The sequence below is a fragment of the Phaseolus vulgaris genome, chromosome 11 (genome assembly GCF_051622355.1).
Source record: "Phaseolus vulgaris cultivar YP4 chromosome 11, ASM5162235v1, whole genome shotgun sequence".
Classification (NCBI taxonomy): Eukaryota; Viridiplantae; Streptophyta; class Magnoliopsida; order Fabales; family Fabaceae; genus Phaseolus; species Phaseolus vulgaris.
In genome coordinates, this window is record NC_143508.1 from 51,569,053 (window position 1) to 51,595,692 (window position 26,640).

At 35.8% G+C, this 26,640-nt stretch overlaps 2 protein-coding genes across 5 annotated transcripts; both read right to left on the reverse strand.

Moving 5' to 3' along the window:
* LOC150023387 (putative disease resistance RPP13-like protein 1) lies at positions 1-17,843 on the reverse strand. 4 transcript variants are annotated; one of them, XM_090297368.1, is made up of 2 exons: positions 17,273-17,843; positions 1-112 (listed from the first exon to the last, which is right to left on the reverse strand). In XM_090297368.1, exons 1-2 carry the CDS (start codon positions 17,591-17,593, stop codon positions 80-82), a joined length of 354 nt encoding a protein of 117 aa, XP_090153494.1. In that variant the 5' UTR covers positions 17,594-17,843; the 3' UTR covers positions 1-79. The 4 variants fall into 4 exon arrangements, with proteins under 4 accessions (XP_090153494.1, XP_090153493.1, XP_090153495.1 ...); XM_090297367.1 differs by lacking the exon at positions 1-112 and adding an exon at positions 7,107-7,331; XM_090297369.1 differs by lacking the exon at positions 1-112 and adding an exon at positions 13,808-14,099.
* A 2,184-nt stretch (positions 17,844-20,027) lies between these two features.
* LOC137824701 (putative disease resistance RPP13-like protein 1) lies at positions 20,028-24,177 on the reverse strand. The gene has a single exon (XM_068630373.2). The coding sequence runs from the start codon at positions 24,063-24,065 to the stop codon at positions 20,247-20,249; it is 3,819 nt and encodes a 1,272-aa protein (XP_068486474.2). The 5' UTR covers positions 24,066-24,177; the 3' UTR covers positions 20,028-20,246.
* Between the last annotated feature and the right edge of the window lie 2,463 nt (positions 24,178-26,640).

Here is a 26,640-nt window from a genome sequence, read left to right on the forward strand (position 1 = left end):
TGTTTGAAGGAAATATAGTGTTATTCTAAGTTACTTTGAAATGAATTTTGAGTTCCCTCTTTCTCTGTTTTGTAGGCAATTAGGTAAGGTTACGTCTGCTCTGCTGCTGTCTCTGAATTTGAACAACACAGGATACTTAAATCAATTACTATAATTTATTAAGTATATAAATGTGATAGGCTAATGTCATATATTAAGCATCTAAAATTTATTTAACCTACTTTATTATTTTATATTAATACAACATTCAATAGAAAAATTACATCCTAGAAAATTACTTAAATAAGGAGATAGGGAAAGTGGATCACAAATTTCAATGTCAACATCTTTATGTTATTTACTAATTCAATTTAATATATAACCATTAATAAGGATTGATTTTCTAACTGTGTTTTTCTTTTAATATTCTTTTACCTCTTTTTACCCTTTTTGATTAAACAATTTTTTAATTTCCATACACTCTTAATCATGAATAAAAGTTAAAAATGTTTTTATTATATAATTATGAGAATTAATAAAAAAATTATTATTTTATGCATACTGTTCTTTGCAACACATATTTATTATCTTTGGTATCCACATTTTTTCTGAATTAAGTTTTTAGCTTTCATGAGGAAACTACCTGAGTAATTGCAATAAAAAGATGAAAGCATTTGTGCTAACGACGAAACTTTACAGTAGTAATTGTAGTGTTAAAAGGAAAAGGAATGAATTGTTAAAAGATATAGCAGGAATACACATTCTAAACAAATATATCACTGTTCAAAACAAACAACATCATTGCGGTATATACAGTCTTCGAATGTGCTTAATCTTTTCCCAGTCTTCGCCTCTTTCTCTTTGGCAACGCGGTTGCAGCAAAGGACAATCACGAATAAAAAGTCTTAAAATTGATTTGGGAAGACCCTCTTCCGGTAAGCGTTGGAGATTGGGACAGTTCTTAAGATACAAAATCTGAAGGGATGAGAGTTGATGGAGACCCTTGTAGTCCAGTTTTTCTAGATTTGGACAATCAGAGATGCTTAGAGAAGTAAGAGAGAGTGGAAGCAAACCTTCATCTGGAAAACATTCTGCATCTACTTTTTGAATCCACAATCTTTCCAAAGAAGAACTGTCTGTGAAAGCTCCTTTCAGTGAGCCAACAAGTCTAGAGCAATTACTGATTCCCAGATGCTTGAGATTTGATGGAAAACCTCTGTCAGGTAACGACTTAAGTCTTGGACAATCTTTTATTGTCAGAGTATGGAGATTTGATGGGAAACCTCCGTTAGGGAAGGACTCAAGTACTGAACAACCTTCTATTGTCAGAGTATGGAGATTTGATGGGAAACCTCCGTTAGGGAAGGACTCAAGTACTGAACAACCTTCTATTGTCAGAGTTTGGAGATTTGATGGGAAAGCTATATCAGGGAATGACTCAAGTTTTGGATAGTCTTTTATTGTCAGCACTTCTAGATTTGATGGCAAACCTCCTCCAGGAAACAACTCTAGTCTTGGGCAGTCTTCTATCCATAACCTCTTGAGAGATGGAAGCAACATATTCATGTTTCTAGGCAATGATTCAAATTTAGGACAATTCTTGAGTGTTAGCTCTTCTAGATGATTATGAATGGGACTCTGTGAAATCATTTGTAGATTACCAAACCCCCCGAGATGAAGCGTCCTAAGGGTTGGGAAAAAATCCAATGGAAAGGTACATAGAGAGACACAATCATCACTGATTGACTTAAGGGGTGAATAAATCTCTAAGTGTTCAAAAGTGTGGGACCCAACAATTTCCAACAATGATGCTTCCATTGTGAGACTTTTCATTGTAGCCCACTTCAGCCGCAACTTTCCACAGTGACATAGTTGTAAATCTAGAGCCATGGTAGCGGAAGCCTCAAGTTGTTGGCAGTCTTCAATTTGTAGTCTTTCCAGAGGAACAACTTGCTCTGGCAGCTGTCCTTTCAGCTTCGGACAATTTCTTATGGAAAGTTGTCGTAGACATGGAAAAGCACCTGTCACAGCTTGGCACTCCCACTTTTCCCATTGACTCATATCGGAGAACTCCAATTTTTCAAGGGATTTAAATGAAGATGAGTTGTTCCCATGAAAATCACCATCAATACTAACTATCCCATCAAGTTTTCTAATCTCCAACTTCCTAAGAAATGGCAAAAGTCCAAGAGGAGGTAAACGTTGGCAAGATTCACATTCCCCCAACTCTAAAGACACCATATTCCACAATGAATTTTCTAGTAACCAATTTGGAAATCGTTTCCCTCCATAGCCATGGATAAACAACTTCTTTAAGTTTTTGGAAGGTTGTAGATTCTCAATTATGTCCTCTTCTTTTTTTAAATCAACAGACTTTTGATTCCCCTCCCATAGCAACTCCAGCGAAACAAGGTGTGTTTTATTCTTCAAATCTGCTTCTAATGCATCCAGGGAATTCTCAATATTTTGAAGCTTTTGAATTGATAGACTTCCATCAAGGTTCAACTCTCTTAGCTGTTGAACACCCAACTCCCTGCCATGGCCAACATAAAAGAAATTCATTACTACTTTAAGATTCTTCAGTTTTCCCAAATGCGGTGGCATCTTTCTGACTTCAAACCCTTTAAATTCTAGGCGACACAAATTGGTAAGTAAATACAAATTTGAGGGCAACTCCTCCAAATTTGTACAGTAGTTCAACTTCAGTATTTGCAAGTGGGAGAGTAAACATATTTTTTCAGTTAGTCTTTTTATTGCAGTACAGGTGAGGTCTAAGGAACGAAGATGTTGAAGATTAGCAACAGAGTCAGGTATGTCTTGAAGGTCAGAACAATAAGACAGAGATAAGATACGTATGAACTTAAACTTGGAAAACAATTCATGTAACAACATTTTGATATTCCACCCCCTTAAATAATTCCGGCTACTAGCTTTTGGCATAAATGTACGTAACCTTTTTGTATTACATAAAGTTCCAAACCCATCAAAATATTTATTGTATCCAAGTTCAAATGAAAAATGACGAGTTTTTTTGGGTAGCTTAGGGAATAAGCTATGTAAATGACCAGCCCTTACTCCTATAAAAGGAGGGCTTAGGTCCTTCACAATTCAGATTGGAATTTTATAGTAGAGAGACTATACTCAATTTTGGAGAGAATTTGTGAGTTTTGAGTCTTCCTCTTCTTTGCCTTATCTTGTGAGCTATGGTGAGCTTCAAGTGGTGGCACTCCATCACTTATCTTGGTTCAAGGTTCCAAGTGGCGTGAATGGCTTCTTCCAATTCTCAAAATCCAGCAAGCATCTTCTTCTATAAGTGTTCTTCTTCCCTTTTCTTCAATTTTCCATTCGGTAGTTTTGATTCCTAGAGTTTACTCCTTTTTCTACCGTTTAATTTTGTGTTTCCAGCATTGTGTTCTTAATTCTATTTTGGTTCAGTAGCTAGCTTTTAAATTCTGTCCAGTTTTAATTCTTGTTCTTCTTTCCTTTTGTTTTGATTCAATTTGACAATACATGGACTTCCATATGAGTCTTGGTTGGTGCTTAGTTTTGGTGAGTTCTTGAATTTAGAACATTGATCCAATTCTAAAGTAAAGTGCCTTTCAAATCCAGCTCAAGTTGTTCCTAAGAATGTCAAGAATCATGTGTTCTTGTAGTTACATTCACATCATGTGGTATCTAGAGTCTAGGCTTGTTTTTGCTTAATTCTTGAGTTGTATTGCACTTTACTTTCAAGAGCTCTTTAATTCAAGTTGTTTACCATTCTGTTTTAGGATTTATTTTGAGTTTTCTTGCTGTTTTCTTTTGTTACACCATGTGTTTGTGAAAAGGACTTTAGCACTCATTGTTCATATGAGTATGGCTGCTCTTTTGGAATGGCATTCTCCTTCCTAGAGCTGACCTTAAGCTTCCTTTCACTTGTGGTTATATCTTGTTATATGTCTTTTAATTTTGTAATCATGTCAAGTTTTGTCTTAGTCATGTTATTCCATAATTGTCATTACTTCTAGTAGTACTTTTATTGCTTTAATTGTTTCTTGCTTTGGTTTACTTTCTGTTTTTTGAGTTTATTGCTTGATCCTTTGTGCATTTTCCTTTTTAGATTTGAGTTCATGCTTGTATTTTCATTCTATACAAGTTCCTTTACACAATTTCCATTATGTCTTTGCTAGTTCATCATACTGTTTTTCATTCCTAAATAGGCTCCTCTGTTTTCTTACAAACGTGCTACTGTTTTCAATTTACTGCAATTAATTGGCTCATAGGAAATTTCTGAAAATTTGGATTTACATACTTCAAAGTGTTACAAAAGCATAGAAAAAAGAATCACTCAAAAATTCCAAGTACACAAAAAATGATAAATAAAATACGAAAAGTGTACAATACTGCCGAAAAGAATACGGTAATTGGGCAGCAATTTTGAAAAATTTATTTCTCTCAATTGGCTTACTGTTTTTACCTCATTCCAGTGCCATTTTTGAGTTAAGACATTGAAGTTTCTGTGGTTAATTTTTCACATTCCAGTTCGCTTTCAATCGGTACAGTTAAATCTGTAAACATAGCACAGTTTGCTTTTAAAAAAAAAAAATTCCAGTAGCTGTTTTCTGTTTTCTTTAATCTACTCTAGCACTTTTCTTTAGGACTCTTTTTGTGTGCCTTCTTTATTCATTGAGTTCCTTATTTTTCTTGATTGTCTTTCATTCATATTCTTTCTAGTTTGTCATACATTACTCTCTGTTTTTGGTTTAGCTTTTATTGTTTACACCTTTTTCTTGCTTGTCTTTTTGTTCTTCTTAAAGTTGTGTGGAGACTTGTTCTTAAGTAAGTTGGTTTGCTGTAACATATTTCACTTGAAGCTACTCCATTTCACAAGCAAGGCTTGGTTGAGGACAAAATATTTTCTTGGAGTGGTTTGAGTGCTTTCTTGGGCATTTTCCAGCAACCTATATCTCACTGTTTTTAATTGTTTAACAAGTTTCTTTCACTGTTTTTGTTTGCTGTTTTTGTGTATTTTCTGCTCATGGCTCATTTCTCTAGTGGAGAGTCCTCCAAACCGTGCTCACCACAAAAGGCAGCCCTTTATGAAGACTTAAAGAATGCCAAGCAATCCAATGCTCACTATCTTGAGGTGATAAGGAAGATGGAAGCACGGCTCCAAAGTTTGGAGTTAAACCGAGAAGAAATGCATCAAAACCGTGAGAGAAGAACTCCTCCTCCTAGTCGGCATTCTTCAAGGCACTCCCATGGTTATTATGAAGATAATCCAAGGCCAAGACATCATCACCATGAAGAGAGGCGCCAACATGTGGCTGGCCCTTGTTCTCCAAATGTAAAACTTCCTAGTTTTAGTGGTGATAGTGATCCCAATGTATACTTAGGATGGGAGGCTAAGGTTGACCAAATTTTTGATGTAAATGGGGTTAGGGATGAGCATAGGGTTAAGTTAGCTTCTTTAGAATTTTTGGACTATGCCATGCAATGGTGGCATCAATACCTCATGGACATTGACCTACACAAGAGGCCGCCCGTGGTCTCTTGGAACGATTTGAAAGCATGTTTACGCGCTAGATTCGTACCCCCACACTTTAGGAAAGACCTAATGTTGAAACTCCAACGGTTTCATCAAGGCACGCTAAGTGTGGATGATTACTTTAAACAACTAGACACGCTTTTAATTCGACTTAATATGGATGAGAGTGAGGAAGCTAAGATAGCTAGGTTTGTGAGTGGCCTTCGAAGGGACATTCAAGACGTGGTAGAGTTACAAGAATATTCTTCTTTGGAAAATGTGGTGCACCTTGCTAGCAAAATTGAAAATCAACTTGCAAGGAAAAATGCTTTCAAAAATTCTTCTAAGGATAACTACTACCACTCTTCTTGGAAAAATAAAAATAACTCTTTTTCAAATATCCCTTCTAAGGACTCTACTTTCAAACCTAGAGAGTCTAAGCCTTCCACTTCCAATTCTAGGCCTAAATCACCACCTAAATCGTCTAGTAAGAAGTGTTTTAAATGCTTAAGCTATGGACATATTGCTTCTAATTGCCCTTCTAAACGAGCTATGTATATGCATGATGGGGTAGATAGTAGTGAGCATGGGTCTGAATCTTCTAGACATTCCTCACCTTCTAGATCCCCAAGTGAGAGTGAAAGTGAAAGCCCACATGAGGGTGACCTATTAGTAATAAGACGCATGCTTGGACAAGTTTTAAAACCTTTTGATGAAACTCAAAGAGAAAATATTTTTCATTCAAGGTGTCTTATTAGTGATAGAGTATGCTCTTTGATTGTGGATGGGGGGAGTTGTGCGAATGTGGCAAGCACAAGAGTGGTAGTGATGTGATTCCAATAGCCACATAGAACAAGATTCTTGACACTTTGAGGAATCACCTTGAGCTGGAAAATGTAGAGGCACTTTCTTAGAAGTTGGATCATAGTTCTAAGATCAAGAACTCACCAAAACAAGTACCAAATCCCAAACTCATTTGGATGAACCAAATATTGTCAAATTGAATCAACAAAGGAGAAGGAAAAGAACAAACCGAACAGAATTGAACTTCAAAACAAAAGAACCGAACAGAAATTAAAAACTAAACAGAAAATAGGTGCTGGAAAATTAAAGGAACCGAAACAAAAACAACTCAAAACTCAAGGCAATAAGAACAAATTGAAGAAGAAGAAAGGAAGGAGAAGAGAATGCTCATGAAGATGGAGGAATGGTTGGATGATCACGCCACTAGAAGAATGGATGCTCCTAGATGAGTGTGGAAGCCGCCACTTGAGGAAACCATGGTCCTTCAAGATAAGACTAGAGAAGAAGCTCAAAGCTCTCCAAATGCTCACTCCAATTTTGAGTATAGTTTCTTTAGATAAAATTCAAATCTGAATTTTACAAAGGAAGCACCTCTATTTATAGCCTAAGGTGCTGAAAAATAGGTGGGAAATTTCAAATAAACTCATTTGAAATTCCCACCAAAAACAAGTCACATGGGAGGTGTGACCTTTTTCTACTATGACACCTCCCAAAAACTACACCTACACCTATCTACTAATACACCCCCCTAAAGGTCCTATTTAAAACCTAAAAGATGCTATAACAAAAGAGGTTTCTAAGGTTTCCCTCTAAGCACCTTCAACTAAAGACACTACAAAAAGAGAAAATAAATGTCCTCTTGCTCCCAAGGCTTTGAACATGCTTCTTGTAATCCTTTGAGGTGGACTTTGACCTCCATGGGCATCCTCCATTTGTGCCTCCACCTCTTCTTGAGCTTGATGAGTGGCCTCCATGTTCTCTTGGGCTTGATCTCCATCATACTCCCCGAGTTGGAGAGAATTCGACCACGAATTCTGGAGACCTACAGAAAAAGGAGTTAGATCGCTGACATTAAAAGTATGACTACCTAAGAATGTATCAGGCATATCTAACTCATAAGCATTGTCATTAATCCTCTTGAGGACTTGGAAAGGTCCATCCCCTCGAGGCATTAGTTTGGACTTCCTTTGAGTAGGAAAACGATCCTTCCTCAAGTGAAGCCAAACCCAATCGCCCTCATCAAACAACAATGCTTTTCTCCTCTTATTGGCAAGTTCAGCATACTTGCCAACCTTCTTCTCAATTCTCTTCTTGATGTCTTTATGCAAAGTTTTCACAAAAGAAGCCTTTTCATCCCCATCTTTGCACAAGACATCGTCAAGAAGGGGAATAGGAAGAAGATCAAGAGGTGTTAGGGGATTAAACCCATAGACCACCTCAAAAGGAGAATGGGAGGTGGTAGAATTTACTACTCGGTTATATGCAAACTCAACATGGGGTAGTAAATTCTCCCACACTCTAGGATTCCCCGAAATAAAGCATCTCAATAGTTGTCCCAAAGTTCTATTTACCACCTCGGTTTGACCATCGGTTTGTGGGTGGCAAGTGGTAGAAAATAAAAGCTTAGTTCCAAGCTTGCCCCACAAGGTCTTCCAAAAGTGACTCAAGAACTTAGGATCTCTATCGGACACTATAGACCTAGGAATCCCATGCAAGCGAACCACTTCTTGGAAGAAGAGGTTTGCAATGTGGCATGCATCATCCACTTTGTGGCAAGGAATAAAGTGAGCCATTTTTGAAAAACGATCCACTACCACAAAAATGGAGTCCTTTCCCTTTGATGTCTTGGGTAAGCCTAAGATGAAATCCATAGATATATCTACCCAAGGCATTGAAGGGATAGGAAGAGGAGTATAAAGACCATGGGGATGCATTTTAGATTTAGCTTTGCGGCAAGCTATGCATTTATCACACAAACTATGAACATGTTTATGCATATGAGGCCAAAAGAAATGTTCATGCAACACATCCAAAGTTTTAGCAACCCCAAAATGTCCCATTAAGCCCCCCTCATGAGCTTCTCTAACAAGAGATAATCTAATAGAGCATTGGGGAACACAAAGACGTTTTCCTTTAAAAAGAAAGCCATCTTGAATAAAAAAATCTTTGTGTCCTCCCTTAAGACACTCTTGATAGAGGAGAGAAAAATCAAGGTCATCATGATAAAGTTCCTTAATGTGATCAAAACCAAGATATTGAGAGGTTAAAAGATTTAGCAAGGTGTATCTTCTAGAAAGAGCATCCGCCACAATATTTATTTTGCCTTGCTTGTGTTTGATCACATAAGGAAATTGCTCAATGAATTCCACCCACTTAGCATGCCTCTTGTTAAGTTTGTTTTGGCTTTTCAAATATTTAAGAGATTCATGATCACTATGTATCACAAACTCTTTGGGAAAAAGATAGTGTTGCCAAGTAAACAAAGCCCTAACAAGTGCATATAATTCCTTATCATAGGTGGAATAGTTGAGATGACTTCCCTTCAATTTCTCACTAAAATAGGCTATGGGGTGGCCCTCTTGAAGGAGAACAGCCCCAATACCTATGCTTGAAGCATCACACTCAATCTCAAATGTCTTAGTGAAATTAGGAAGGGCCAAGATGGGAGCATTAGTCAATTTTTCTTTCAAAGTATCAAAAGCATTTTGTTGTGCTTCTCCCCAATGAAAGACCACATCCTTTTTCACTATGTCATTGAGTGGTGCGGCAATGGTACCAAAGTTTGGGACAAATCTTCTATAGAAAGAAGCAAGCCCATGAAAACTTCGGACCTCATTCAAAGATTTCGGTGTAGGCCACTTTTGAATGGCCACCACCTTGGTTTTGTCCACATGGACCCCTTTACAACTCACAACAAACCCTAGGAATTCTATATGATCAAGAGCAAACATACATTTAGCAAGGTTAGCATACAAATGTTCCTTCCTAAGGGTTTCCAAAACTTGCCTAACATGCAACCTATGGTCATTCAAAGATAAGCTATAAATGAGAATGTCATCAAAGTAAACCACAACAAACTTACCAATGAAAGGTCTAAGAACATGATGCATGAGGCGCATGAAGGTACTTGGTGCATTAGTTAAACCAAAAGGCATAACTAACCACTCATATAAACCAAAGTTGGTCTTAAAAGCCGTCTTCCATTCATCACCCGGTTTGATACGGATTTGATTGTAGCCGCTTTTAAGATCAATCTTTGAAAAGATTTTTGAACCATGTAATTCATCCAACAAATCATCTAATCTAGGTATGGGATGCCTATACTTAATGGTTATGTTATTTATGGCCCTACAATCCGAACACATTCGCCATGTGCCATCCTTTTTTGGCACTAAGATGATAGGCATAGCACAAGGACTCATGCTATCTTGCACCCACCCTTTTTCAATCAAAGCCTCAACTTGTTGGCGAATTTCCTTGGTTTCACTTGGATTGGTCCTATATGCGGGACGATTTGGTAAAGAAGAGCCCGGTATCAAATCAATTTGGTGCTCAATCCCTCTCAAAGGTGGAAGGCCATTTGGAGGATCTTGAAACACATCTTTGAACTCTTCTACCAAATTTTCCAAGCAATGAGGACTATCAACAAGTGTTTCTATGCTAAGAGTTCTAGGGATGGCTAAAAAAAGAGGATGATGAGCCACTATTTCCCTTTCAATGTCACGCCTAGACACAAGGAGTGTAGGCTTAGAACTCTTATCTTTTTTATCTTTTTTATCTTTTTCACTCTCCCTCTTTTTCTTCATGATAACTTGGTCCTCATGGACTTCTCTTGGAGAGAGAGATTTTAAAGTAACCTTGTGACCATGGAATTCAAAAGATAATTTGTTGGTAAAGCCATCATGTAAAACTTTTCTATCAAATTGCCAAGGCCTTCCCAAAAGAACATGAGTGGCTTCCATGGGCACAACATCACATAATACCTCATCTTTGTATTTTCCAATGGAGAAATGGATGAGGACTTGTTTATTAACAATTATTTCTCCTACTTCACTAAGCCATTGTAATTTGTAGGGCTTTGTATGAGAGATAGTAGGCAATCCAAGCTTATCTACTACTCTTGTACTAGCCACATTTGCACAACTACCCCCATCCACTATCAAGGAACAAATGTTGTTTTGAATAAGACATCTTGTATGGAAAATATTTTCCCTTTGACTTTCATCAAAAGGTTGTGAAACTTGTCCAAGAAGTCTTCTCACAACTAACAAGTCCCCTTCAAGTGGGCATTCACTCTCTTCCTCACTAGATGCATGAGAATGCAATGAATGTTTTGAAGAATCCGAATCATGCTCACTAACTACAATGCCCTCATGCATGTACATACTTCGTTTTGAAGGACAATTTGCAGCAATATGACCATAACCCATACATTTAAAGCATTTAGTGTTAGATGTTCTAGTGGGAGACTTAGGTCTAGATGTTGATGGCTTAGATTCCTTGGGTTTGAAAGAAGAATCTTTGGAAGGATGTTTTGAAAAAGAAGTTTTGTTTCTCCAAGACTTGGAGTAGTATCCATTATTGGAAGCATTTTTAAAAGAGTTTTTCTTAGCAAGTTGGGCTTCCACCTTCATTGCAAGATGAACTAAAGAGCCCAATGATGAATACTCTTGTAACTCAACAATGTCTTGGATATCCTTCCTAAGACCACTCACAAACCTAGCAACCATGGCTTCTTCACTTTCTTCTAATTCAATTTTAAGCACAAGCGTCTCAAGCTCCTTATAATATTCATCCACATTTAGCGTGCCTTGTTGAAACCGTTGGAGTCTCAACATGAGGTCTTTCCTAAAATGTGGGGGCACAAACCTAGCGCGCATATGATCCTTTAAAGAGTTCCAAGAGTCCACGGGAGGACCCTTGTGATAGATAATGTCCTTTACAATCCCATGCCACCATTTCATGGCATAATCACTAAACTCTAGGGTGGCTAGCTTGAGCTTATGCTCATCTTGGATCTCATGGATCTCAAAAATTTGTTCACACTTAGCCTCCCAATCTAAATACACATTTGGATCACTAGAACCATTAAAACAAGGTAGTTTGACCGAAGGAAGCTTGGACTTTGCATCATGGTAGAAGCCATTGCCGTAGTGAATTCTTTCCCCTTGGTGATGATGTCTTTGTCCATGGACTTGGGGTGGAGGTCTCCTTCTCCTATGCTCATCTTCACGGCCAACATCATTTGAAGAAGCTCTTGAAGATGGTCTATGAGAATGATGTCCATCATGGATAGAAAGAGATGGTCTAGTTTGTTTGACCTCCATCTTTTGCAATTTCTCTTCCAACCTTCTAATTGTTCTTTGAGCTTCATGTAATTCACCAAGAATTGAAGCTTTGGAAGGAGAATTCTGCTTAGAGGATGCATCACTTGAAGATCCAGCCATTTGTAATTAAAAAACAGCAAACACACAAAACAGCAAACAAGTTAAAAATTAGCAAAAACAGTGAGCTTTCCAATTGAAACTGCCGAAGTGAATTTAAGGCTGAAAAGATATCACTCTCAAAGAAATAATGTTCTTGCACCAATCTGATCTTGAGGCCTTGGAATCCTCAAATGAAATATGTCAAAGCAAGCACACCAATCTTAAGAGCAAACCACCACAAAACCAATGAAACAATAAAGACAAACAAGAAAAGGTATAAGCAAGGAAAGGTAATTGCAAAAGGAAAACTATGTGTAAGACAAACTCAAAGAGTAAGAATGAAAGACAATCAAGAAAATAAAGAACTCAATGAGAAAAGTAGGCACACAAAAGAATACCTAAGGAAAAGCACTAGAGTAGATGAAGAAAACAAAAAAAATTTAGCTACTGGAAATTTTTTTTTAATGCAAACTGTGTTTGATATTCACTGATTTAACTGGAACGTTGTAGAGCGAACTGGATTATGAAATTTATACCACAGAAACTTCAAGATGTTAACTCAAAAATGGCACTGGAATCAATTAAAAACAGTAAGCCAATTGAGAGAAATAAATTTTTTAAAATCACTGCCAGATTACCGTATTTTTTTCGGCAGGAATGTACACTTTTTTTATTTTATTTATCATTTTTTGTGTACTTCATATTTTTGAATGATTCTTTTTTCTATTCTTTTCTAACACTTTCAATATCTCAAATCCAGAATTTCAGAATTTTACAGTACGTAAATCAATTGCAATAAGGAAAAACAGTAAGCACTTTTTTCAGAAACAGAGGAATCCTAATAGGAATAAAAAAACAGAATGATGAACTAGCAAAAACATAATAGAAAATGATGTATTGGAACTTGTATAGGTCTAGAATACAAGTATGAACTCAATGCTAAAAAGAAAATGCTCAAAGGATCAACATCAATTCAGAAAAAATATATGACACCAAAGCAAGAAACAATCAAAACAATAAAAGTACTACTAGAAGTAATGACATATATGGAATAACATGACTAAGACAAAACTTAACAAGATTCAAAAATTAAAAGACACAACACAAATTGTAACAAGTGGAAGGAAGCTTAAGGTAAACTCTAGGAAGGATAATGCCATTCCAAAAGAGCAACCATACTCATAAGAATTATGAGTGCCATAAACCTTTCCACAAACACTTGGAGCAAAAGAAAAACAGCAAGAATACTCAATTAAAATTCTAAAACAGAAACTTAAATTGCAAGAAAAATTAAAGAGCTCTTGAAATAAAGTGCACACAACTCAACAATTAAACAAGAATGAACCTAAGACTCATGATACCACATGATGTGATTCCAATAGCCACATAGAACAAGATTCTTGACACTTTGAGGAATCACCTTGAGCTGGAAAATGTAGAGGCACTTTCTTAGAAGTTGGATCATAGTTCTAAGATCAAGAACTCACCAAAACAAGTACCAAATCCCAAACTCATTTGGATGAACCAAATATTGTCAAATTGAATCAACAAAGGAGAAGGAAAAGAACAAACCGAACAGAATTGAACTTCAAAACAAAAGAACCGAACAGAAATTAAAAACTAAACAGAAAATAGGTGCTGGAAAATTAAAGGAACCGAAACAAAAACAACTCAAAACTCAAGGCAATAAGAACAAATTGAAGAAGAAGAAAGGAAGGAGAAGAGAATGCTCATGAAGATGGAGGAATGGTTGGATGATCACGCCACTAGAAGAATGGATGCTCCTAGATGAGTGTGGAAGCCGCCACTTGAGGAAACCATGGTCCTTCAAGATAAGACTAGAGAAGAAGCTCAAAGCTCTCCAAATGCTCACTCCAATTTTGAGTATAGTTTCTTTAGATAAAATTCAAATCTGAATTTTACAAAGGAAGCACCTCTATTTATAGCCTAAGGTGCTGAAAAATAGGTGGGAAATTTCAAATAAACTCATTTGAAATTCCCACCAAAAACAAGTCACATGGGAGGTGTGACCTTTTTCTACTATGACACCTCCCAAAAACTACACCTACACCTATCTACTAATACACCCCCCTAAAGGTCCTATTTAAAACCTAAAAGATGCTATAACAAAAGAGGTTTCTAAGGTTTCCCTCTAAGCACCTTCAACTAAAGACACTACAAAAAGAGAAAATAAATGTCCTCTTGCTCCCAAGGCTTTGAACATGCTTCTTGTAATCCTTTGAGGTGGACTTTGACCTCCATGGGCATCCTCCATTTGTGCCTCCACCTCTTCTTGAGCTTGATGAGTGGCCTCCATGTTCTCTTGGGCTTGATCTCCATCAGGTAGACAAACTTGGATTGCCTACCATCTCTCATGCCAAGCCCTACAAGTTACAATGGTTGAGTGAGGTGGGTGAGATAGTTGTTAACAAGCAAGTCCTCATTACATTTTCTATTGGTAAATATAAAGATGAGGTCTTGTGTGATGTTGTCCCAATGGAAGCCACACATATTCTTTTAGGTAGGCCATGGCAATTTGATAGAAAAGTTTTTCATGATGGCTTTACCAACAAAATGTCTTTTCACTTCCATGGACACAAAGTCACTCTTAAGTCTCTCTCTCCAAAGGAAGTACATGAGGACCAAGTTAAAATGAGAGAAAAAAGAGAGAAAGAAAATGATATAAAAAATTCCAAGAGAAGCCTTCTCATGTCCACACAACAAGTTAAAAGGGTAATAGTTACTCAAAAGCCTATTTTTTTAGCTATTCCTAGGACTATTGACTGTGAGTCGGCTAAGGATAGTCCCACATGTTTGGACAATTTGGTAAAGGACTGTGAAGATGTGATTCAAGATCCTCCTAAAGGCTTACCACCTTTAAGAGGGATTGAACACCAAATAGACTTAATGCCCAGGGTTTCTTTACCACATCGTTTAGCATATAGGACCAATCCCAAAGAAACTCAAAAAGAAAATGAAAAGGAAATTGAAGTACATGATAAACCGAGTCTTAATACCTTCTCAACTCAATCACTTTTGTTGACTCGTGCTACGCCTACAAGGTCTTCTTCTTCTTTGTCATTTTCATTACCTAAGGTTCCTACTTCCACACCATATTGGATAAAGAATGTTAAGGATGATTTTTTCATATTTCCTATTTTACCAAATAATATCATTCCTAAACAATCTTTTCCAACATGGTCTGTGTATAGACCATCTTTTTCTGAACTCCCAACATTTCAAAGTGATAAGTCATGTTTGCCCATTTCTTCTTGTCTTCTCTTATATAATAGCAAACTGACTTTGTTTTATGCAGGAGTACTGAATTCGTGGACGAATTCTCTCCAACTCGGGGAGTATGATGGATATCCACTAGGAGAGGATTTTATTAATGAAGGAAGAGGATTTTCACCTACACATTTGAAGTTCTTCCTTCTAGTCTTCTCACAAATTAAAAGAAGTCAAAGAGAAGATCAAGCCTAAAGATAAAGAAGTCTACAAACTCTCAAATAATAGGCTTCATATTAAATATCTCTCTTTATAGTTTCTTTTAAATTGTAAATAATATAGAATAATGTTTAGAAAGGTGCTTAGAGGGAAACATGAGACACCTCTTTTGTAAAAGCATCTTTAGGCTTTAGCTTAGCAAATTCTAGAAGCTTGGGGAGTGAGCTTAGTAAGGGGGGTGTGATCTTAGGAGTTTTTTGGGTAGCTTAGGGAATAAGCTATGTAAATGACCAGCCCTTACTCCTATAAAAGGAGGGCTTAGGTCCTTCACAATTCAGATTGGAATTTTATAGTAGAGAGACTATACTCAATTTTGGAGAGAATTTGTGAGTTTTGAGTCTTCCTCTTCTTTGCCTTATCTTGTGAGCTATGGTGAGCTTCAAGTGGTGGCACTCCATCACTTATCTTGGTTCAAGGTTCCAAGTGGCGTGAATGGCTTCTTCCAATTCTCAAAATCCAGCAAGCATCTTCTTCTATAAGTGTTCTTCTTCCCTTTTCTTCAATTTTCCATTCGGTAGTTTTGATTCCTAGAGTTTACTCCTTTTTCTACCGTTTAATTTTGTGTTTCCAGCATTGTGTTCTTAATTCTGTTTTGGTTCAGTAGCTAGCTTTTAAATTCTGTCCAGTTTTAATTCTTGTTCTTCTTTCCTTTTGTTTTGATTCAATTTGACAATACATGGACTTCCATATGAGTCTTGGTTGGTGCTTAGTTTTGGTGAGTTCTTGAATTTAGAACATTGATCCAATTCTAAAGTAAAGTGCCTTTCAAATCCAGCTCAAGTTGTTCCTAAGAATGTCAAGAATCATGTGTTCTTGTAGTTACATTCACATCAGGTTCGCACCTGATGTATAAGCCTCCAGCGACATATTTTGCCAAATCATGTAGAAGGTCATGCATGATAAATACTTCTTCGTTTTCACCTGATGGTAGAAAGAAGGACCTTGATAGTAGATCATTGAAGTATTGTTGGCAAACTTCTTCAGAAGTCTTACTATGTGGACGACACTGGGCAAAATTTTCAGTAATCCACAACTGAATCAAATCCTCCTTTTTAAACTCATAATCTTTGGGGAATAGGGCACAGTAGGCAAAGCATACCTTGAGATGGGAAGGAAGGTGGATATAGCTCAATGCTAAAGCAGGAATAATATCACAACGCTCTTTTGAAAATTCCCATATTTCACTTTGGAACACAGTTTGCCATTCTGAAAAAGATGATTTGTTGTACAATAGACTACCCATTGTTTTTAAGGCGAGAGGTAGTCCTTTACATTTTTTAACAATCTTCATGCCAATCTCCCTACACTCTTGATTTGGTTGAGTACCATCATCTCGGAATGCATGTTTAGCAAACAACTTCCAACAATCATCTTCTTGTAATTGTTGTAGGGAGTATTCTTCTGACCACATGGTAGAAGCAACTTCCTTACTACGCGTGGTGACAAGAATCTTACTCCCTTGGGCCCCTAAAAGAAGGGGTTTCCGCACTTCCTCCCATTTAGGTTGGTTTTCATTCCAAACATCATCCAAAATAAGAAGAAACTTTTTCCCTAACAGTTTTTCTTTCAATCTTCTGTGAACCATCTCTGTATCTCTACTGTCATCAGTAGATGTAGTAACATCCTCAAGAATTGCTTTTGATATCTTGAAAACATCAAATTCATCGGAAACACAAACCCAGGCTTTGACATCAAATTTAGCCTCATCCGTCCTTGGGTCATTGAATACATTTTGAGCAAGAGTGGTCTTACCCACCCCTCCCATTCCCACAATAGAAAGTATAGATAGGTTGTTGTGAGTGTCAGATGTGAGCCAGTTACAGACAAATTGTTTGTCATCTTCTCTGCCATAGATCTCACTATCGTTTGGCAAATATGTTGATGATAATTTACTACCGGATCTGACCCCAACAGTATCAGCCTTTTTCAAACCTAGAACATGGCTGTGGGTTGCAAGATCTTCTAAGTCTTCAATGACTTGTTCTATCCTTGTTTCAATTTCATTTTCTTTAAAGAAACTGACAAAAGAAGATTTGAGGGAATTCAGTACCTTTTTAGCAGTACTCTGGGACTGAGCTTCCACTTGGCTTTTGGAAAGTGCAAAATCTATTTCATCCAAGAGATCCTCTGCATCAAACACCACACCCTTGGCTGCGAGAATCCAATCTCTGACACGTGGATCTGTGAATTGTTTTTGTTCTGCATCATCTGCCACAACATCAACTTCTAGGAGCTTCACCTTCAAGATGCTTAGCTGCTTCTTGTTGGCTTTTTTTCCACGAAATATGTCTCCAAAACGAGAAGCCAAATTGTCAATAGTGGTCTCAAGGAAGGTGGAGACAAGAGCATTGGTAATGAATTCAGCAGCCATGGTAGAAAATGTGAATGGAAAAGAGTGAGTGGAGAGATCTGAGTGATGATGAGATGAGTAGTAAGAAGTGTTTTTCTATGAATGATTGTTTAACTTGGATTGTAGATGCACTAATCACATGACCAAACATAACAATATCTTTAGGGATATTGATGACTTTGTCAAAGTTAAAATTGATTGGTGAATGGTTTTCACATTTATTCTATTTACGTCATTGCTTTGCCGGCTTTCAGATATATATTAAAGCCAGTTTAATTAATATAGTCATATTTGGTGGCTAACTAATCAATAAACAATCGCAAACAACCATGAAAACAACAAATTAGACAACTCAATAGAGGATAACAACAAACTGCAATCAAACTAGTTAAATAGCTTTTTTTTTCTTTTCCATCAATTTGATGATAACTGTTTTGTATTTATCTCCTTGTATATATACACATACTAGTTTGAATCAAACTTCCTAATTAATCAAGCATAACATTACTATAAACAAGTGTCTTTATGCAGGCTCTTTACTGTTTACTGCAATATTTCAATGCTTAGATATTACATGTAATACTTACCAAATGAACTTTGGAGAATGAATTAAATTAGACCAATTGCTAAAATATGTTTGAAGGAAATATACTGTTCTTCTAAGTTACTTTGAAATGAATTTTGAGTCCCCTCTATCTGTTTTCGAGGCAATTAGGTAAGGTTACGTCTTCTCTGCTCTTGTCTCTGAATTTGAAGAACACAGGATACTTAAGATTCAAAAAAGTAGAGTAATTAATCAATTACTAGAAAATATCATCTACTGCAACAATCAGCTTGCATGCGAGGCTACATACAGAAGAGAATTTTGATCTGATTACCACTTTTTTGCTGACTATATGGTGACTAAACCTCTATGATTTTGAAACACTATCCAACTACTAGAGACAAGACAAGATAATCCTTGAAGTCCAATTTCATAGAATAATGATACTCTGTATAGTGTTCAACATGTGAAGATTAGAATGTAATGTCTGATCAACATAATAATGAAACGCGCAATAATAAGATATTTGATCAACATTTCTTATTGTTCCCCACATCACAAACTGCAACAGCTGTATTGCATTTATGAATGAGTGGCTATTATTATACTATTCACTAAATAAGTAAATTGTTTAAATTAAGAATTATACATCATTTTAATGTGATTTTTTTAGCTCTGCAGTGGGAATTCTTTTCATGATATTAAAATAATATTTATAGAAACAATCCAACATTTAATCTTTCTAGAATAATCTAACACTACATGTATTTTCTTTGTTGGAATTTTATATATTCTGCTACAGTTTACGTCAAAAACTCTGACAAAGTACTTTTTGTATCACAAAGTTCTTGCTTTGTTCTGCCTCTGTTATGGAGAGTTGCCCACGCTTTATTTACTCAAATTATTAATGTCTTAAATTTGGATTATTTTTTCATTTTATGTGTAGTATAAATACTTTAAGGAATTGTATTTGAAATCTTCAAAATAGCAGTCATCTCCCACTAACTCACTACAGCAGTTTCATACAGCTATTAGGGATTCATCACTAGTAAGATAGTTTCCACAAAAATGTTCACTTCACTCTCGCTGTTTAAATTGAAGTGAAGAGAAAAACTGTGGAATAAAAAACCAAATGGAATCTAATACTAATACTAATAAATAACAATGTCTGTAAGAATTATTAAGTATTAACGGTACAGTTTTTCTATTTATTTTTAAGTATATATTTACTTGTTTTTTTGTCAGTTCTTTTATAAAAATATTTAACAATAATAAAATTTGGTTAAATTACTATTTTAATTCAATTTCATTCCTCTATTTTTTTTATTGCTTAATTTCATACTCTTTTTTTAAAAAAAAAATCAATATTACTTTTTTTAATTTAAATCAAGTGGACATCTTTAAAAAAAATAAAGATGATCAATATGTTGTTTGAGTGAGACTAGTTATGAATAAAGTGAGTTCATATTTTGGACCAATAACTTAGTTAAAATATTGACATAGTTAGAATATAAACTGATGCTAACTTCTGGACTTTCTGTTCGACATAGTTTAATATAACGATTTCTTTACAAAATATCATTATAGAAGAGTTGTTTTCGTAATACATGACTTCTTCACTAAATTTTGTCTACAAGTCATGCAACTCTAACACTGACTTCTATTGTTTGATTTGGTGCACTTTGGAGCACAATCTAACTATTACAAAAATAAATTTGAACAACATAGGATACTTATATGTTATCTGAAACAAAACTTTATTCACTCTATACAAGTCATTAGCTAAACTATAGTCGCATAGTTTATTGCTTTGTCTTCGTAAATTTTAAAATTATTATATCTTTTATTTATCGTTACTTAACATACATTTTTTATTTTCCATTTTTGTAATATGAATGAAGACAAAACATATCAAGCTGATACATTAACCGCAACAAAGTATAAAAAAATGTTTATTGATACAAGTTGGAAGCATTTGTGCTGAGGCGAAACTTTGCAGTAGAAATTATAGTGTTAAAAGGAAAAGGAATGAATTGTTAAAAGGTAATGCAGAATAGCAGCAAAAGAGGAAGGGGAAAGTAGTTGATACACATTCTAAACAAAAACAAAATAACTAACCCAACAAATGCATCAATCAAAATAGATATCATTACGATGTATATCCAGTCTTTGAATGTGCGCAATCTTTTCCCAGTCTTCGCCTCCTTCTTGGCAACGCGGTTCCAGCAAAGGACAAGCAAGAATTTCAAGATAGGAAATTGATTTGGGAAGACCCTCCTCCGGTAAGCGTCGGAGGTTGAGGCAATATCTAAGATTCAATTCCTTAAGGGATGGGAGTTGATGGAGACCCTTGTAGTCCAGTTTTTCTAGATTTGGACAATCAGCGATGGTTAGAGAAGTAAGAGAGAGTGGAAGCAAACCTTCAACTGGAAAACATTCTGCATCTAGGTTTTTAATCCACAAGCTTTCCAAAGAATAACTGTGTGTGAAAACAACTTCCAGTGAGTCAGGAGGTTTAGAGCAATTATCGATTGTCAGGTTCTTGAGATTTGATGTGAAACCTTGGTCAGGGAAGAACTCAAGTACTGAACAGCCTTCTATTGTCAGACTCTGGACATTTGATGGGAAACCTTTGTGAGGAAACGACTTAAGTCTTGGACAATCTTTTATTTTTAAAGTCTGGAGATTTGATGGGAAACCTTCGTCAGGGAATGACTCAAGTACTAAACAACCTTGTATTGTCAGAGTCTTAAGATTTGATGGAAAACCTCCGTCAGGGAATGACTCAAGTACTGAACAGCCTTCTATTGTCAGAGTGTCGAGATTTGGTGGAAAACCTCCCTCAGGGAATGACTTAATTCTTGGACAGCCTTTTATGCATAACCTCTTGAGAGATGGAAGCAGCATATGCATACTTCCAAGAAATGATTCAAATTTAGAACAATTCTCGAGTGTCAACTCTTCTAGATGATTATGGATGAAGCTCTGTGAAATCATCTCTAGATTACGAAACCAGCTGAGATGAAGCTTCTTGAGTGTTGGGAACAAATCCATTTGAAAGGTGAGTAGAGAGAAAGAGTCATCATCGATTGACTCCTCGGGTGAATCAATTTGCAACTCTTCAAGAGTGTCGGACCTACCAATTTCCAGCAATGGTGATTCTTTCATTGTGAGCCTTTTCATTGTAGCCCACTCCAACTGCAGCTTTCCACATTTACCTAGATTTAAATGTAGAGCCCTAGGAGCTGAAGCCTCAAGTTCTCTGCAGTATTCAATTTGTAGTCTTTCCAAAGAAACAACTTGCCTTGGCAGCTGTCCTTTAAACTCGTAACAATATGCTATGGAAAGCCTTCGCAGACGTGGAAAAGCACCTGTCACAGCTTGGCAGTCCCACTTTTCCCATCGACTCATATAGCAGAACTCCAATGTTTCAAGGGATTTAAATGAACAAGAGTTGTTACCATGAAAATCACCATCAATACTAACTATCCCATTAAGATTTGTAATATTCAAGACCTTGAGAAACGGCAACAGTCCAAGGGGAGGCAAACGTTCGCAAGATTCACATCCCACCAACGCTAAGTGCACCATATTCCACAGTGAATTATCTAGTAACCAATTTGGAAATCGTTTCCCACCATAGTTACGGATTGTCAACTCCTTTAGAGTTTTGGAAGGTTGCAAATTCTCAATTACGTCCTCATCTTTTTTAGAATCAATTGAGTTTCGACTCCACCCCCAATTTAAGGTCAGCTCCACAAGGTGTGATTTATTCTTCAAATCCGCTTGTAATGCATCCAGGGAATTCGAAATATTCTTTAGGTCCTCAATTGATAGACTTCCCTCAAGGTTAAGCTCTCCAATATTTTGAATACCCAATTCCCTGCCATGGCCAACATCAAAAGAATTCATTACTACTTTTAGATTCTTCAGTTTTCCCAAATGCGGTGGCACCTTTCTCACGTTAGTGTGTATAAATTCAAGCCGTAACAAATTGGTGAGTAAATGCAAATTTGAGGGCAACTCCTCCAAATGTGTACAGCTGTTCAACTTCAGTATCTGCAACTGGGAGAGTAAACATATTTTTTCAGTTATTCTTTTTATTGCAGTATCGGAAAGGTCTATGGAACGTAGATGCTCAAGATTGCCGACAGAGTCAGGTAACTCTTCAAGGTTAGAACAATAAGACAGAGATAAGATATGTAAGAACTTAAACTTGGACAACAATTCATGTATCGACATTTTGATACCCCACCTCCGGTTGAGATGGTGCACTTTCCTCCTCTCGTTTGGAATAAATGTACGTAACCTTTCTGTATTACATAATGTTCCAAACCCATCAAAACATCTTGCGTAACCAAGTTCAAATGAAAAATGACGAGTTACTTTCTGTACATTTTCTCTTTGATCAAGTTCGCAAATGAAGTATAGGCCTCCACCGACATATTTTGCCAAGTCATGTAGAAGGTCATGCATGACAAATTCTTCTCTATTTTCATCTAGTTCTTGGAAGAAGGACCTTGATAGTAGATCATTGAAGTATTGTTGGCAAACTTCTTCTGGAGTCCTACTATGTTGACAACAGTGGGAGAAATTTTCAATCATCCACAACTTAATCAGATCCTTCTTTTTAAACTCATAATCCTTGGGGAATAGGGCACAATAAGCAAAGCATACCTTCAGATGGAAAGGAAGGTGGATATAACTCAATGCTAAAGCAGGAATAATATCACAGCCCTCTTTTGAAAATTCCCATATTTCGCTTTGGAGCACAGTTAGCCATTCTGAAAAACATGATTTGTTGTATAACAAACTTCCCATTGTTTTCAAGGCAAGAGGTAGTCCTTTACATTTTTTAACAATCTTCATGCCAATCTCCCTGCACTCTTGATTTGGTTGAGTATTATCATCTCGGAATGCGTGTTTAGCAAACAACTTCCAGCAATGATCTTCCTCTAATTGTTCTAAGGAGTGTTCCTCTGACCGCATGGTAGAAGCAACTTGCTTACTACGTGTAGTCACAAGAATCCTACTCCCTTGAGCTCCGAAAACAAGGGGCTTCTTCACTTCTTCCCATTTAGATTGGTTTTCGTTCCAAACATCATCCAAAATAAGAAGAAACTTTTTTCCTGTCAATTTTTCTTTCAATTTTTTGTGAACCATCTCTGTATCTCTACTGTCATCAGTAGATGTAGTAACATGCTCAAGAATTACTTTTGATACCTTGAAAACATCAAATTCATCTGAAACACAAACCCAAGCTTTTACATCAAATTTTGCCTCATCCATCCTTGGGTCATTGAATACATGTTGGGCAAGAGTGGTCTTACCCACCCCTCCCATTCCCACAATACAAAGTATAGATAGGTTGTTTTGAGTGTCAGATGTGACCCAGTTACAGACAAATTGTTTGTCATCTTCTCTGCCATAAATCTCACTTTCGTTTGGCAAATATGTTGATGATAATTTACTACCAGATCTGACCCCAACAGCATCAGCCTTTTTCAAACCTAGAACATGGCTGCGGGTTGCAAGATCTTCTAAGTCTTCAATGACTTGTTCTATCCTTGTTTCAATTTCATTTTCTTTAAAGAAACTGACAAAAGAAGATTTGAGGGAATTCAGTACCTTTTTAGCAGTACTCTGGGACTGAGCTTCCACTTGGCTTTTGGAGAGTGCAAAATCTATTTCATCCAAGAGATCCTCTGCATCAAACACCACACCCTTGGCTGCGAGAAGCCAATCTCTGACACGTGGATCTGTGAACTGTTTCTGTTCTGCATCATCAGCCACAACATCAACTTCTAGGAGCTTCACCTTCAAAATGCTTAGCTGCTTCTTGTTGGCTTTTTTTCCACGAAATATGTCTCCAAAACGAGAAGCCAAATTGTCAATGGTCCTCTCAACGAATGTGGACACAAGAGCACCGCTAATCATTTCAGCAGCCATGGTAGAAAATGTGAATGGAAAAGAGTGAGTGGAGAGATCTGAGTGATGATGAGAAGAGTGTAAGAAGATGTTTTGTTATGAATGATGCTTTACTTCACCAGTCAACACAAACGTTCACAGCTGTTGTCCATCAATGCAGAAGTTTATAATTCTTTTCATGATATTAAAATAATTTTTATAGGAACAATCCAACCTTTAATCTTTGTAGAATAATCTAACACTACATGTTTTTTCTTTGTTGGAATTTTATATATTCTGGTAAAGTTTACATATTTAAGATGACAGAGTGCATGAAACAACTTAACTAAGTAAAGAAATAGTTAAATAACTGAAAGATTCTTCTCTTTCTCATCAATTTTGACTGGGCAGAGCATGTGCAGGGTTAGCATTACGATGAAACCAACGTTGATATTCTATTTTATGTTTACTGATAACACTTGCAAATGGCTAGTATTACATTCTCGGTTTGAGCTCTTTCTTATTTTTAAAATCTCTATTCTTTCTTGAATATCAAACCAACATCGAATTGTGCCATTTATTTAGAACTTTTGATTAAGGTATTGTTTTAGTTGTACAATCACTACCTGTGATCAAAATAGTGGTGCCACCCAAGCATATTCTGCATTCAAATATGTTAACTAAAGAAAAGAAATATCCACTGTGTTTACGAAGCATCAGATAATGCAGGACAGAAAACCAGTTCTTAAACAATGTTGCAGAAGTAACAAATGCATAACATAACTGATTGGACAATCCCTCAAATTGTGCGAATGAATCTCCAAGTGTCGAATAGAATTCTCAGGTTAAAGTATTTCTTAAAATGTAAGCCATGTTTGATATTCCTGACAGGTTAAATTATACACATCAGCATTAAAAGTTCTTGATTAGCCTCCTATAATATCAAACAGCACAATAACCATTACAAAGAATAGACACTGCATAACAACCCCATCATAATGAATCCAAATACCCCTAACAACATCCTTGAAGAAAATACAGTTGTTATTATAACACCCTGTAACAAAGACCTCATAATATGTTTGAAGGAAAACGAGAATGAATTAAACTAGAAAGATGGCTACAGTATGTTTGAAGGAAATGTACTGTTCTTCTAAGTTACTTTTGAAATGAATTTTCAGTACACTCTTTAGAGTATAAAATGAAATTCATTAAACATGTAGAGATGACAGATACTTATTTACTATATTGAATATGTTAAACACATTAGAGACAAATAATATTAAACACATTATAATCAAATAAGTTTTAGTTAGTAAAACAGTATCTAACTAGAATTTGGTATATTTAATTATTTCAAAAATTTGTATGCACAACTTTCTCCTGAGTATTGAAATATAACTTGGTATAACTGCTAGATTGAAGTTGATGGATCAAATAATGAAAATGGAAATGAGAGGGAAGAACTTCTTCATGTGATTACTTGATCGGTATGAAACTTCACCCACTCGTTCATCTAGCTTTCTTATTTTTATTTCTTAAATGAAACTAGTACTTCAAATAATATAGAATTTTTTAGTTGGAAATACTCTTGCTTCTAAAAAATCATGCCTAGTCTACTGCAATAACAGTGTGATACAATGGCTGAATTTTAAATTTGATTAATTAATAATCATAAAAAATTGTTACATTAAGAACGAGAAGGATAATTATGTTTACGTTAGCTCATAAGTATTGTATATTCCATATTAACCAATTAATATTCCAGTGATCAAGGAAACATTAACCACTAGACCAAACAAGTTCTTTGGCTATATTATCATTTTTATTATACTTATTATTATTAATATTTTATTAATATTTTATTAATATTATTAATATTATATTAATATTATTAATATTATATTAATATTATTAATATTATATTCATATTATTAATATTATATTCATATTATTAATATTATATTCATATTATTAATATTATATTCATATTATTAATATTGTTAATAATAATAAGTATAATTAAAATCATAATAATACTAAAGAATTTGCTTGGTGTATTGGTTAAATCTAACTTATAATCCCTTCTAACTTATAATCCAAAATCTAATAATCAACTATATTCCATGATTCTAAGTTAATTCTATAACTATCACGAAATGACTCATATTTCTCAAATTGCTTATGATACTCTCTTTCAGCCTTTACAATGCACTTCTTAGTTCAACTCTTACCTTGACAATGGACTAGGGTTATTAACTTGTTCCTGTTGGGGAGATGGAACCTAGAGAACTATTGAAGTTTTCGTCTTTTTCCCTCGGTCGGGCAGGTTGTTGGGTGCTTGACTGGGGTACTTCTCGTCTTCGTGCTTCTCCCTCGGCTCTCGCTATCAGGCGAACATTGGGAAACTATATTAACACACTTATAAAGAATATTGCATATCTGTCATCTCGTTACTTACAACTTACTACATTATTATGTGCTTCGGTTGGAAAACATTAATTTCTTTTAGAGATCATACTCAATAACTATAACAATTACATTTATAGAGCATGTAGTCAACTTTGAAACACTTTGGATATTGTATTAATTTAAGAATTAAGAATAAGTTACTTAC